The sequence below is a fragment of the Bemisia tabaci genome, chromosome 4, assembly GCF_918797505.1.
Source record: "Bemisia tabaci chromosome 4, PGI_BMITA_v3".
Taxonomy (NCBI): Eukaryota; Metazoa; Arthropoda; class Insecta; order Hemiptera; family Aleyrodidae; genus Bemisia; species Bemisia tabaci.
The window spans coordinates 2646847-2663139 of NC_092796.1; the positions used below are offsets into that span (position 1 = coordinate 2646847).

At 38.9% G+C, this 16293-nt stretch overlaps 1 protein-coding gene across 1 annotated transcript in view; it reads right to left on the reverse strand.

The window, feature by feature from the left end:
• The window catches only part of LOC109031260 (acetylcholinesterase), a 158208-nt gene that overhangs the window by 66949 nt on the left and 74966 nt on the right, over positions 1–16293 (reverse strand). The window contains exon 5 of the mRNA XM_019042694.2: positions 12936–13061. Within this exon, the coding sequence (XP_018898239.2) occupies positions 12936–13061 (126 nt within the window). The remainder of the gene's footprint in view (positions 1–12935; positions 13062–16293) is intronic.

Here is a 16293-nt window from a genome sequence, read left to right on the forward strand (position 1 = left end):
TAACAGGGCTCCTCGGATTGTGTGCCGAAATATCCCCTTTTAACTCGTCTCGGAGCCACTAATACCTCTAATAATACCTATCCCACGCAGTCTGAGAGTCGAGGGTGTTCATTGAAATGAGATCATCATCATCATTCATGAAAATGAGATAGGTTTACGTTAAAGTCATTCAGGTCATTTATATAACAGTTATATTAAGCAAATTAAGCAAAAGGATACTATGCGTATAAAGAAAATTTATAAAAACCCTTCCTCAATTATATGAATTTTATATAAACGTTATCTTCTGAAAATATGAATAATTATTTTCATGGGCATTTTATATAAAACTTATATACACGATACATAAACTTTAGTTAAAATGGTGCTTATATAACCGGTATTAATTCCTTATACGTTTGTTAGGAAGGGGAAAGTGAATCATGCTACTAGGGATCTGGGGTTCAAAATGAAATCCGGATACGCTCTTACGTCAGAGGAGCGACGTTTCAGTGACTGATGAATGGGCATGTCATGCGAGTGGCGTGCCGTCGCGCGTAGGTCATTGTGGAGTTACTTGAAGGCGGCGGAGTTGCTAACTTTCTCAATATTTTGTGCGCCGAAATTAAAAGCTTCCTTTAATGAGCGGTTTTTACCCTCTACAATCGAAAGAGAGCCAGCATTTTTGGAAAAGAGGAGGTTTTTTCGTCAGGTCCTTAACGAGTCATCGCCTTAATTTTAGCAAACAAAATGTGCAGGAGGTAATGGCTTTTTTTCATGCATTGAAAGCTTTACCAGGTGCGCTTGTTATGGAGGGCGAAGGGGGAATTAACTACTAGACAAGATAATGATGTAAGCTCGCTCATACATGTTTCTCCGTGTAGAATACGAGGAGCGCATTGATTACTATCCGATTCAACGCGTAAAATGTAGAATACGGCTGAAATAGGTAGCATTCCTACGTTTTTTGATGGATTTTGATTCGTCTGATTAAATCTGAATCGCGTCCTTTTCTTCTGAAAAAATCGTGGCTGAAAGTTCCGAGCGAGCATGAGCTTGGCTGTTGTGGCAAAAATTACCTGCTCTCATAATGGAATCCTCACAAAGCGGAGAGCTAACCTAATATTCCATTCGCCGTTTCTCGCGTGGACTCTTCAATCGCGAGGGGAACGTGTCTCTCTCAAAAGAACCGTCCTTTTATAATTGAGATCCTTCAAGCAGTCTACATTTAAATCTAATTGCGGCGTTGCCTCCATCGCCCAAACACCATTTATTATACGAGAAAGGGTATAAATTAAAATTTTACTGAAGATTTGTATTATTTAGGAACAAAGCAGCCAGAATTAAATTATTATTCTTATGCTTAGGAGGAGACTTATTGTGGGTAATCAGGCATTTATCAGCGATTGGATTACTTTATTTTTCATGATGAAGAAAGGTACTCTCCAATAGTGCAAAAGTCATTTTGCAATTTTTTCGTAATTTGTTTTCCTTTGTTTGTCTTTCGTAATTTGTTAAAGAAACGTGAGGCCTATTTTTGGACAAACTTTGACGAACTTGCCAACGAAAGCACTCCAACCAATATCCAGCAGTTTTTCTCAGCCGAGGAAAATGGTCAACAAGTCCATGAAAAAATTCTTCTATGCGAGGAATTTATCGGAGGAGTAAAATGACATATTCTGTTGACCTTTAAACATTTACAGACCATGTTTTGCGTTTTCAATCGACCTTTTCACTCGGGTAACGTTTGACCATGTGGATCATTAATGGTCTTGATGTACACACTCCGCACGATTTAGCGTATATTTTTCATTCAAAGGTCAAATGCATTTAAATAATATCATGAGGAATTTCTAATGCTGAGCAGACACATCGACGGTGTAAGTCGGCAATCACATAACTCGTTTGTTGTGTCTGAAAATCTCCGCCTCTATGTTATTTTTTTAGAGGAGAACAAAGTGACACGATTCCTCGAAGTGTTTGCAGAATTTTCTTCGCATAGAGAGGAAAAATCACTGGAGTTTTAAAGAATTGCCGTTGAGTAGTTTTCCGTTTAAAAAATAAAGTGTGATAGGAAGTCTGCGACGTCGCAAATCGAGTTATGTGATTGCCGACTTACACCGTCGACATCTAGAACCTTATGATGTATGGATCCGAGAAAAAGGAGAGTTTTAAAATGACTTTATCGCTTTCATACTGAATTGAGGAGAAATTTGAGTTTTCAGGAGAAATTGACGCCTCAATACGCACGATGTATTTCGTACTCGCCAAAAAATGTGTGATTCCTGAGACAACATTATGGAAGAATTCGCCCACGCGTAGATTAATGATACAAAAAGTAGGGGTACATCCGTGACCTTTCTGACTTGCGCTATGCATACTCGGAGAGAATGCTAAAATGAGGCGTTAACATTTATTAAACATGCATGAGCACAAAGGGATCGCTTAGCTTCGAAAACCGAGGGTGTGTCACAATTGGACGTGTTTCTATCAAACGGAACTATGTGCATTAAGACATGAGCCCTGAGACCCATAAGAATATTTGCGTAACAGGGCTCACGTCATAATGCACATAGTTCCGTTTGACAGAAATACGTCCAATTGAACTTTACTTGAAATATTTCGGCAAGCTTTAATTGAAACAGTGATTCTTCTCACCTGAAAATGAGATAACGACGGTGAAACTACCAGACCACGTATCTCGGTTTGCAGCGTTGCAGACTCCCTATTATACTTGGAGTCTTATACGGAAACCTACTCAACGTCAATTCTTGAAAATTTCATTTATTTTTCTGCTCTGTGCGAAGAATATTCTGTGAAAACTTCAAGGAATGATATATTGATTTATTCTTCTTCAAATAAATGAAATTGGAGTGGTTTGAACACCGCAAACGAGATACGTAGTCTTCATCGTCGATAAGTGTCATGCTATCGTTTGAGAGTTAAGTGTTACCATTCAAACACCTAATCGGTGATAGACTTCGATGCAACAGGTGCGTTCATAGATTTATAATGATTTCAAAAGCTTCTCTGAAGGATGTCTCGCTATTTTTACGAATTTTCCGAGTATCACAATACGGTGCGAAAAAGTAGACAAAAGAGTAAGATTCCAAGGTTGTTCGCCCAAAGAATACGACCTCGAACATGATCGTAGTTGAAATGATTGTGAGAAAGTCCAACGCCTGAAATAATAGAAAAGCTGAACTTTATCTTATCAGCTTTTTCGATTAATCCTTTATTCTATTCTCTTATTTCTTCGAAGGTCTCCGCTCATGATTAGTTCTCCGCAAGCTTGGTTATAATTTACAAGACGTCTTATTTTCCAAAAACAACGGGCGAAAGAGGATTATAACAATATGTGCTTGGACGCTTTCTTTGTCAACAAATAAGGAGTATGACGTTTATAAAGTGGTAGCTTTCTGGTTTCTTCGTCTTTTAATTATTCTGCCTGAAAGGGGAGGGTTGGGAAAGTCTATGTTTTGAGGGTTCTAGTGGCACTGAGTGGCTACAAGAAGTCACAATTTTCCTAGAGGAAATGTGTATTCGAGGGAGGGAATGGAAGGCAAGGAGTAAATTACGGAATGCGAATATTTCCATAATCATGGTAATCTACGGCAGAGGCATATTCAACGTAGAATGTTTAAAAAGAAAGATATCAGACGGGTGTCTCACGGACATTTTAAATCAAAGCATGATTAAAACTTTCAAATTAAACAGGAATATTGAAGCTTTCAAGTTTATAGTTCTGAAGTTCTGAGCACATGGTTCTTAAAAAGTTTGAAAAAGTAATGTTCGGATTCGTGGCTTGTTGGATTGAAATACAATACCTACATCGTGTTTATGACCTCTTTCAAAACAGGAACTTGGTTCGGGAATGTTTAAGAGTGTGTTAAAGACCGCATCGAGGGGTTTCAAGTGACAGATACTGTCAAAGCAGGGCCGGATTTAGGGGGTGGCCACATGGGCCGCGGCCCATGGCGGCAAATCTAAGGGGCGGCAAAAATTTGCAATTTTTTAAAGTGTAGGTATAAAACAAATTGGATTTATAAAAATAAAATTACAAACGAGAAAAGGCGACAAAATCTCTCATTTCCTAAGAGTATGTAATTTCTAATTTACAGCGCCCTCAATAAGTCGAGTTACGAGAGAAACCGAACACGCAATTTGGCCTAGAACGGCGCGACTTAGAGAGAAATGATAACGAGGACTTGAGATGAAAAGGAGAAGCCCTCGGCGCGGCGATTGGCATGTAACACATATTAGCACATACAAGACAGCACGAATACTTCACGCATTGCATCAAACACAGTGCGGTCATTGCGGTCAGCGTGAAACGCATAGCGCCTACAAGACTGCGTGAATACTTCACGCATTGCGTCCAACACGGTACGGTCTATGCGGCGCGGCGGCGGAAGTTAAAATCATTGAACCACATTTATGTTTGTTCTTTCATAATTTTTTCGTTCATTTCTTATGAATGGAAGGCCTTGTCCACACAGAGATAGGTTTACGGAACTTAACTTTCGCGCAAACTTTCGTGAACTTTTGCTGGTAGTGTTGACAGGGCTTTCCCAAAACATGTGTTCAACACGAGTAAATGCGTCTTATGCACCCCTCCCCCGCTTGCACGTTCATTTGATGGTTTTTATCGAGTTTCAAAACGAATGAGAAGGGGCGGCAAAATATAAGCGGCCCATGGGCGGCAAGTAGGTGAATCCGGCCCTGTGTCAAAGTAGATTATTAAGGGATAAAGATTTCATGGATTGCTAAAGTTAAAGAGGTGCATCTCCTATTGTGACATTAAAAATCTAAACTAATATTTTAATTTTTCTGACCGACAGTTTCGCTTAAGAATTTTCTGTGTATTCGATTCACTCTTTTATAAAATTATCAACAAAAACTATAAGGGAAGGTCTTTTTTGGTTTTTTCCTCTTGAAAATTGAAACAAAGCTGGGGATTTCTTAACGTTGCAAATAAAGATGCTTAGATTTTAAGATTAGTCATCCATGCACTCCCTATGCCTATCTTTATAGGACAAAATAAATGAATCGGTATTTTTACCTAAGACGGAAGGAAAAAAAAAATGAATTTTTCAGGAGGAACAAAACTACTTCCACGTTCCTCAAACGCTAAACGTTTTCCTCATAACCTTTTAGGGGTCCGCATGAATATTTAAAAGCAATGGAACTTCCTTTCTTTTTGAAAGACTGATATAGTTTTCGAATAACGATTTGTTACGTTAATTGCTTCGGAGAATAGTGATTCCCCAGCGTCCGCGCATAGTTAGCCCCTACCGGTCAAGTGATTACACTATAACGGCGCTGAAATTCCTTGAAACTCTCGCCGAAGCTCCGCTCCGGATAGAGAGGTCTGCGAAGTTTGCCATGGATAATCACTTAACTAATCGGCTTCGGTAATTCACGCCCGCTGGAACCGCACGCGGAGCAAGTTTTAAGTAAAATTTCAGGTTCGACCTTAAAGAGTTGCGCGCAGTTCCCGACTTGCGGTGCCCTGAGCAAACTTCGAGCCAGACCTCGGCGTCTCCCGCCCGAAACGTAAGCTCTGCCGTGCAGAGGAAGGACGCCGTATGAGCCTCCAGGCGTTGCCAAATTTCCTCTGATAAAACATGAATTTCCTGGTAAACTTCTGAATACTTCACTTTCAACTTTTCAGATAATTTTTCTCGCAATGTCACCTAAAGTTCCTGAAAATTTCAAGGAAAAACATTCACAACTTCCCTCAAAAATTGACATTTTATCGAAGGAAATTTGGCAACTCTCGAATGTTCATACGGCGTTCCTCCTTTTAGGACGGCAGTATGCGCATCGTCGTTTCGTCGTGAGTTCTCGCACAACTTTGACCGGAAAAGTTCGACGCGGAAGAAATCGTTCTTTTCCCCCGAAAGTTGTTTGTGATGTAAAGTGGATTGGGCACATTCGCCAACGAGGACGTGAGCCTGTCGAGTATATTCGCGCCCCCAATTTGTGCGAGCGAACTTTCTCGGTTCGTTTTCAGTTTCGCACAACTTTGGCCAATTAGGAGAGGAGGCTGTGAGATTGACGGCGCAACTTGGATTGGACGCACTTATGCAAAAAAATTCCTTCCTCACCGGGGGATTCATTGAGAAAGAGTTTAATGGGTCTGATTTTAGGGCCACAGTTGGATCACTTTAGCAAAAAGGAACCAGCGTGATTACAGTGTGTTCAAAATCGTGCAATTTTTTTTCCTTTAAAAATACTTAATATGTGCACTGTATTGAAATTCGCACAATTATTTTCCTTTTTTATAAACAATTTTTTGGCGGAAAGTGACAAATGTTTGCTATTCTGAGAGATTTTCAAGATCAGAATGAAGAAGCAACATTTTTACAACACTGTAATCTCGCTAAATCACGCTTCCTTTTTGCTAAATGTGATCCAGTTCGAGCTGCTGGTTTCAGGACATTTTGTCTACGATTTTTTGTCCGCGCACCTTTTTTGTCCAGTAGTTTACGCCCGCACGTAAAATTAACGACGGTGACTTTTTTCCTGTCAATTTAAATGATAATAATCAATGCAGAGTGTGCAAACATTTCAAAATCCTGTGTTAAAAAACGCTGACTATGCGAGTATAAATATTAAAGTCTAAGAAAGCGGAGCGGCGTGCTGCTAGCGCGATGCGCGAGAGGCTCACTGGCGCCTACAAACCTAAGTGGATACTTCACGCATTGCACAATGCTTGAAGTATCCACTTAGGTTTGTAGGCGCCAATGCGCGCTTCGCGCTGGCCGCCCGCTCGCCGTGCGGCGGCGCCTGAAGAAACTATTTCACAACAGAGGTGTTGCACAGTATTATACGAAATTGAACGTATTAAGAATGACAGGCATCCTTTAAAAGTACAGATCTTTCTTAGCAAAATAAATCAAGATACTTATCGTGCACGAGAAATATCTAAGAGCCTTTAGCTGAGGCAAATATAGAGGTTTATCCGGTTCAGGTATAACAAGGTGGGAAAATCTTGCAAGATAATTAAGTCCTGTTACACCAAAGTGGTGTAGAGAGTTTTAGTGAATTTTGTCTCATGGAATTGACGCTCCCCCACTTTTACCAAAACTCTCAACTATATATTATTCTCCGTTGGACCAAACAGACACAACAAAAAAACAAGCAAAACCGCATTCTTCCAAGACATTTTACATTCTCATCCAAAAACGTCGTGAGCAATTGTCGTTTATGTATTTACATGCGGGCCAATTAACTTTGGGTCTCAACTGGCACGTGGACCAAAACTCCCGTGCCGAAAAAATGCGTGGACGTAAATTACTGGAAAAAACAGGTGCGCGGACAAAAAATCGTTGACGAAATGTCCTAGAACCGAGCCGCTTCAGAGCAAATTTTTGCCCAAGAGCTACCATACGGATTGCATTTTGCAAAAAGGAACGAGGAGAATTCCAGTGTAGCTAAGACTGGACAACCATTTTTACCTTCCAAATATAAACTGGTCATCTAAACAAGTTTTAGCTATACTCCCGATAAACTATGAATTCACAACGAAAATTACTTAGGTAAATTTAATTTTTTGCATGAATTCAGTAATTTTATCGCAAAAAATGTAAGTTGCACAATCCTAGCAACATTGGAATGCTCTTGGTTCCTTTTTGCAAAATGTAATACATGTAGAGAGGTGAGGACGAGGCGGTAAGAAAACATGATTCTTTTTGGAGCTGGCGGTGAAGTAGATGAAGGGAGTTTTCAGAGATCCTCGAGTAAATAGACTTGTTTGCGTGATGTTGCTCTAAGGCAGAATCGAATTTTGTGAGAGAAGTCTATCTGCATAGAATTAAAAAATCCCAAACTGCCTTCGGATTCTGATGGAATCTTTGATGATTCGTCCGAATGCTCCATGTTTCCGTCTTCCCGTCACAGTTGTCTGAAAGTTCTCCAATATCATGTCCATCTCTAATTCTACCATTCGTTATAGCATAACTAAAGTATCCCCCCTTTTTTTCCATCAAAACTCTTGATTGAGATAGACACCTTTTGTTTAAATGCGCTCGATCAGTCTGCCAAGTAACTCTTTCAACGTTCAGAGTACAATATTGCAAACCATAAACAATGAAGGGGCTCTGAGCGGCTTTCAAGGTATAATGTCAGACGTGCGAAGATTTAAAGTCATGAGAGAAATAAGATCTGAAACGGATTGCTAACATGACATGGTCTGCAGCCTTTACGCGGTCAAAAAAAGACAAAAGGAGAAGAAGAAATAGGAATAAGCCTCTTCCTTCCCTTCATGTGACGGATTTAATTGAACGCTTACAGAGGTTCTATATTGAGGCAGAATTTGCACAACAGAGGTGTTCCAAAATATCTGCCCGGATGTTTTATTTTCTCAAAAGAATACTCTCCATACATTTTTTGTGATCTTTCACTTTAACTGAAACGTCACAGGAAAAATCTCACAGAATTTTTCGGAGTAACCGTACTTGCCCCTCTTTCAAACATTGAAAAAAAACAGAAGATCTGGAAAAGCTTGGACAAAATTTTACTCCGGAAATAGAAAGTTTTACGTTTTGGCTCTTGGTTTCTCTTTTCTTGCTTTTTTGCGGGAGAAAAAACTAAAAATTCCAAAGTTACCCCAGAGTCTCGTACTTCATGTAATGCTGGGTATTGAGCTTTAGTTACTGAGAAGGATGAGAGTCCGGCAGAGCGGACTTTAGCGTGTCGCTCGGACAGGGACGCGTAAATTGATGTTTTTACTTGTCGGTCAGCAACAGCGGTCAAAATCCCCGAGGAAACGTGCGGAATCGCTAATGGTTTCGGCCCTACAAATTTCGTGCTTGCACGCTTGAACCGTGTCAACAAGACCTCGGCAATTCTACTCGCACGGTGTGTCCCGCACATCGGTGGACAGTCACAATTACTTAAGCAAAAAACTTCAAATGGTGAGAATTCTCATCGCATGCCAACAGAAATGTATAAACTGCCCTCTACTGCTGCTCAACATTTTGAAATGAAGACTTCCCTAACCTCCTCCCGGTTTTATTTTTTGTGCTTCTCTTGCTTTCGCCGACTTTGAATATATTTGACCATCTCCAGTTTTATCTAAAAAATTATGGAGAAAACTTAAGAGCAAAAACACAGATTATACTACAAGAGCCCCAATTGAATGAACTGCAGGGAACTCTTCCTTTAGCGGCACACTGGAAATACGCGATGGTTAAAACGTAATCAAAATCATGCGAAAGTCAAAATAAAACAAGCAGAAAAATCCAACATGAATATGTTGGAAAAGCGTGCCGAATAACTAAAATGTTGGACACATACCTACTATTTTCACGTCTTTGTTATTTGCATCAATTGGTACTTTTTGCTAAATTTGGGAGAAAATATTGATTCATGAACGTTGAATGTAAATTGATTTTAAAGATTCCGTCCAATTATCTTGATTTTAAGCTGATATGCGGCATTTCGCACGACCGTGATTAGGGCGAACTGCCGTGCATCAAAATCGCGTTGAGTTAATCTCTTTGGATTTCGAACTGTAACTTCTCTCCTATTCGGCCGATTTTTACAAATGAGGTCTCTTTTTATTTGTACTTTAACGGAAAGTAAGGAAAAACTCGCTAAATAGACGGAAAACAATTTTTGTGAAAATTTGGTGGATCCTGGCGTCACGGTGAATGGTTAATCGGGCGTGGAAGATAATAGGTTCGACGAGGCGACCCTCTCCTCGCCGTCTTTTATTGCCTTGCTCGAAACCTGACACCCAAAGCTATATCGGGAGATAACTGCAGTGGTTTGAGTGGATTTCTGCAGGGGCCACGGTTAGTACATGGTATAAAGAGTCACGAGGCTCATCACAGATTGCACTTACAGTGCAAGACGCTCATTGGCTAAACAGTTTTGGCGGGAAAGAAGGTTCTAGAGTTGAGTCCTCCGAGCGTAAGAAAGCTTCTATGAGGTTTCTGTCAAATTGAATAATACGGTTTTGACAGGAAAATGTTCTCAAGGGTTCCCAATTAGCAGTTCATTCGGTTTTTTGGTAAGAGACCATCAGGGCTTGACAGTATAATGGTTCAAAGACAAGAAAACGGGTCCGAGGAAAAAAATATTTGGACGGCCCGTTGAATAGCATTGGTTGATCGGTGTGCTGTACTATGGTACATCCGAGTGATTTCAAAAAGCGAGCCCTACTGGCACGCTTAAAAATAAAATAAAATAAATAGTAAAAAGTAAAGTAGTTAAACTAATAGTCATACCGCATGACTTTCGTGCTCTTACTGTTAACTGTTAAGTGTATAAACGATGAAAATTATTAACACAGCACCTAGTAGTAAAAAATTACAATTAGTGGCTATGATTAACAATAATTGGATTAAATGGAACACCTCTGATTTGGTGAGTTTATTCATAGTTTTTTTTTTCTTATTGTCAGACTGAAGGAAAAACTAGCTCTGATTGAATAAGGTTTTTAGCCAATGCCTGCAGTTGATGGCTGCGACCAAAATTAAATATCTTTTTCCGAGAAACTATGACTAGTTTTAGCGTTACTGCTGAGATCGTGCATTTTTCTAATAATTTTGCTTGATAATATAATGCAGTATACACATATAAATTATCCACAATTTTTTAAAGAAAGAACAGAAATATACTAATTTTAAAAATTAGTCATGACTTGCGGTTTTCTCATTAAGAATGATGAATTATAATCGGCAGTATGAACAACATTTCAAAGGCTCAACTTAGAATTCCAATATGAAAAAGTCCTATTGTCTTATCTGTCAGTTCGTAGTATATGTTTCCTCCAGTTACCTCTCTGAAACTTTCAAAAACTAAGAATAATAACAAGTTCGAAAATTCCGAAAACCGAGAACGAATCTCGGACATAAAAGTAACACGTTGTTTTTTTCATTATTATTATTATGTAATCTAGAATTTTTTTAGGATAGGTTTTCAAGGAAGATCGATATGACGATCCCTGAAAACTACCAATGGACATTTAATTTGTTATTGGTAGGGGAGAGGAAACTCGTCCACTTTGCAAGTTTTCTCCACCCACTCACCAGTGCGCGGTGTACCTGAGTAATGGCAGTGTTTGGTCTCCTCTCACTTTTTAAAGCTGTCCCAATTAATTAATAGCTTCGAGCGTAGTTTTACAAGTCATATGAGCTTCCCAAGGCACGTATCTCTTGAGAGTGCAGTGTTGCCACGTTCATTTACATGAAAGCATAAATCAGACCCCGAATCCTGAATTACGTGAAGAGGTGGCACGTACGCCTCACAAAGCTTGGCGCACGAGTCTCTTACTCACTCTTTTACCGCGCTCAAGAAACTCGCCCAATGGAAAAGCTTTTACTCAAGTCGGCTTACCCAATTAACAAAAGCAAGAGCTCGGGATTAGGTTAAGTGCCCACTTACTGGGAATCCATCATTGGGAGAGAAAAAAAAATACCCGCCGGATTACCGAGCACATGACAAAACGACTGCGAATTCACTGTACTTACCAATCGCCAAAATTTTTTCGTAATTTTATCGTTTCCTCTGGACTGTCAATAATTCTTGGTAATTTCAAATTTTGCCTACGATTCTAGTAAAATTATCAGAGGCCGATAAAACTACTAAGAATTATTGGTGGATCGCAAAATACCGTGAACATAGACCTACTTTTCTTTTTTCTTTTTTTTTTACGAATATGAACAAATCTGAGTGTAATGCATCGTATTAGAAATTATTTTCGGTTTCAGAAGGTCAGAAATTTTGAGGTGCGACAGGGATGTAAACTCCGTTAGCATGTGATCAACATAAATGAATTCTCAACCATATTTTCATTCAGGCTTTGATTTGAAATGATCTAAGGAGTGATCCCTTTTGAACTGCTATATTAATGACTTTTTTTGCAAGACTCCTTGAAATTCTCTGTCGATTTCCGCTAAATTTTGTCTACAAACCTCTAGTTCTATTTTTTAATTTCTTTGCTATCACGCGCAACTCAGAACTTGAAAAAAAATCCTGACGATCTCCACCAAGAACGGAGTATGCGGAAACGCACAGAATTGTAGTTACAGATCTGAGAGAGATGTTTCAGAGGGGGTTCGCAATGATTTTAATTTGTCGTGTTGTCAGAATACACCTGAACTTCATCCAACCCGAGGTTCATTCTTTTTTCTTCTTTTTTCATCTTTTTTTCTTCTTTTTGTATCGATTTATTGAAAAAAATCGTTGAGAGGCCAGAAGTTTGCAATTTCTGTTCAGAACAAGAGATAGCGGCTCTCGAATAAAACACAAGTGGATTGTCTAAAAAATAATGATTAATTTTTCGCGTGAAGTGCAAATTTGGCCGAGACTTAATTTGACCCTAGAGCCATCAAAGAAGCGAAACTTGAGCTCCCCCTCCATCCCCGCATGTGCGGCATGATTAGAATTAATTATAATGAAACCTTCATCGTATACCTACCGAAGATGTGATAATCTAATATCAAATCTCGTTATCTTTTTAGACTTGAAATGAAAACAGCATATTGAGGAAGAATGTGCCAAAAAGCCGTAATTAGAATACGGTCAAATTGAAGCATAGTTTTAAATCAGAAATAAAAAACGAATGAAAGATAAATAGGAATAATGATTTGATATATTGAGGAATAGATGTAATGTAATAAACGAGATATCGACGGTGAAACTACCAAACCACGTATCTCGGTTTGCGACGTCGCAGACTTCCTGTCATACTTTATTTTTTAAATGAAAAACTACTTAACGTCCAGTCTTGAAGATTTCTGTGATTTTTCCTCTTTGTGCGGAGAAAATTTCGTGAAAATTTCAAGGAATGATATTGATTTGGTCTACTTCAAAAAAATAAAATGTGAACGTAGATTTTTAAACACCGCAAACGAGATACGTGGTTTGGTAGTTTCACCGTCGATATGTGCTTTGACAAAAACAACTGAGGTAGACTAAAAGAGAAACATTCTTTGACTTACCTTCATCCCTGTTACTCCCGATTAATAGTTCTATGTCCTCAAAATTTTGATCTTTCATTAGTTCTAAAGGATGTTTTGGCAAGAACTCTCCATCGATGGTTGGTGCCGAAGGATATCCTAAAATGCCTGCAACAAAAATTGAAGATGCTTTCAATTCAAGAGATTATTATAAATTATTATACATACAGATTATTTATACATTAAAATGACCCTACATCGTTCAAATGTGGATGTGAAATGCCATACATATCAATCGATCGAGAACTTCATCACTATACTTAACCGTCTCAAGATTGTTAAATAATGCTTCCATCAAGTCTCAAGTCTCTGTATTCATATCTTCAAAACCACTGCTGCCCTAATACTTTACACGTTAAGAGAGGATTTATATTTCGTTACACGCCTATATTGTAAATGCCACCGTGGCATTTTCACTGTATACACTCGACTAAGTTCTAGATATCTTTAGAGGTAACATACTATTTCCTGAAATTTTGTCAATATATTTTGTCAATGGATGGGTACTCTGATGGCCAATTCCACAGGAAACCATCTCATTTTTGAGTATGGAACTCAAACAGGTATACATCATCGTCATTTTCACCTTCACGTCCAAAGTATCAGAGTTTCTTTGAATCATGAGTGAGTGCGAAAACTTTGGAAAGTGAAACTAGATCGTGCAACAGATCCGTAGAGAATTGAGTAAAGTTTCGACAGGAATGTTTTAAACAGGACCTTAGCAAGGTGGATAAGGCAGGTTGGTTAGAATCCTGAGAAATGCGACTCGGCGGGGAAAAAAAGTTGAGCGTTCAAATTGGCAGTTCCTAAGAACGCTCCTCTGTTGAGAGGAACCCAGAAAGTTTAGGGCTAAAGGATTCAAAGCAACGCCGGAGAGCGTCGAGCTTCATTTGAGATTCGCGAAACCAAAGGAGGCAATACCGGTGGCTGCCCTAACTTGATGCAATTTCCAGGAGCAAGGTGTCGGGGCTTCGTTCATCTTTCTTGAACTAGGACGGGGTCGGCATGATTCTAGGAACTCAGTCAGAACTCTCCCCATTTCTCCGGTAAAAATCCCGTTTGTTGACATCAATTTTTTTTATCAAATCTCTGACGAGATTTCCTAATACGCGCTCTTAACTTTACCCTCCGTGAAAACCGATATTTTACCTTTTACTCTAATGAACTTCTGTATAATTCAGCGACTATAATTCGTCTCTTTGGTGCTTGAAATTCGATTATTCTCTCCTGGAAAGGGATACTTTGTACCCTGCTTTTGAGGTCAACGACTGTATCATCTGCAGAAAGGGGAATGATGAAGGAAAAGTGTTGGTTCAAGTAGAGGGACTTGAAGAAGTACAATTTTAATAGATGCCGAACACAAAATAAAAGGGAAACAACATGCTCATCATGAATTTAGGGGGCTGTGCCTCCTGACCGCTTCGCGGTCTAACCTCCCGAAGAGCTATATTGCCGTGCTAAGGAAAAACGCCGTATGAACATTCGAGAGTTGCCAAATTTCTCCAAATAAAACATTTATTTTTTAGTTATTCATATTTCTCCTTGAAATTTTCCATTGTTTTAGATCAAATTGCGGACAAAGTTATCTGAAAATTTTGATGAAAAATGTACGCAATGTTCAGAAAATTTGGTTTTTATTGAAGTAAATCTGGCAACGTCTAAAGGCTCATACGGCGTTTTCCCTTAGCACGGCAGTACACGCGTTGCTCTTACGATTTTACATTGAAGAGTATGATTTGAGTGAAAATCTTCAGCTCTTCTTGCTTTATCTCATAGCTCCTAAAAAAATTATTCCAGAAAACAAATTATTTTACGATTAAAACTTGTTTTTATTACCTCTTGGTTACTAATAATACAGATTTTTGGATTACGGGCCCACAGGATTGTAAATCGAGATTAGCCCAACAACAAACTAAAGCTCTCATCAAAGAGTTTCCCGCGAGGAACTTTCAGTAAGCTCGGTCTAGCGCGAAGGATAAATGAGGAGAGAGGAAAGAGTGGTGGAGGAATTACCGTTCTGCGGAAGCAGTTGCAGCGCTCTCTGTCTCTGAGGAGCGGTTAAACGCAGAACGGTGTAGCCGTCAAAGAATGCTGCCGTGCTAAGGAAAAACGCCATATGAGCCATCATGCGTTGCCAAATATCCTTCAAAAAACAACGAAATTTCAGGAAAATTTGTGAATATTTCTCCTCTGATTTTTCGGAGAAATGTCTTCGAAATTCGATCTAAAAATTTTGAAAATTTCAAGGATAAATATTCATAACATTCCTCAAAAATAAAAATGTTATCGACGGAAATTTGGCAACTTCCGAATGTTCATACGGCGTTTTTCCTTAGCACGGCAGAATGTGTTTCGCGTTGTTGCATTCACATATAGGATAGCCATCCTGGGCTCCACTATGCTTTCGCTAGGTGTCCCTTATTCTAAATGTAACTTCTTCATCGAATCATGACACTTTTGGAGAGGATGGATTCGATCGACATGAATTGGTCCAACAATAGAAACGTGAATCGATCGACAAATCATTCAAAAACCAGTATCGATTTGATCGACATGAATCGATCGAAAAACCAAAACGTAAACTGATCGACGTGATAAGATCGATTCAAGGGTTTGTCGATCAACTCACGGATTTTGTCGATCGATTCGCGGGTTATTTTCGGAATTGGGAATCGTTGTCGATTGAATCACGTCATCGGTTCACGTTTTGGTTTTTCGATTGATTCATGTTGATCGAATCCATAACCATCGACGCTTTTGTAGCACTTTTTTTCGGGCACTTTTTTTTAGCATTAAAATGTTACTCTTAAAATTTTAAAATTTCATACGTAAGAGTTGCATTTTATTAGGGATAATACACTGTGAATAATAAAACAGTGAGCCAAACATGCATATTTTTCATTTTTCTTTTTTAAACAAGTGCTAATGCATTTCGAAAAGCTCGTCCCATCATTAGAGCATTACCTACAGTACAATTGATGGATACAATGTGAACCGTAATGTGGAAATGCTCTGAAGATAGGACGAAGTTCCCGAGATGCATCATCAATATGCGGCTAAACAACTTTTTTCGTATAATACATTAAAACTTCCAGCTTAATGATCCAACTTCGAGGCAAAAAATAATTTAAAAAAAAAAAAAAAAAAAAAAATGAGACAGAATTACTGAAGCCGGTATAATTACAAGAGGTGGACAGAAAATGCCCGATTTCGCGATTGTCAGCTATAATAGATGTTTCAAGGCATTATGTCGTTTGGTTCTCTGTTAAGATTAAAAAAATCCAGGGGAAATTAGGCAACATTAAATGCAGTTAGTTTCATTTCGGTCAAATTTGTCCAA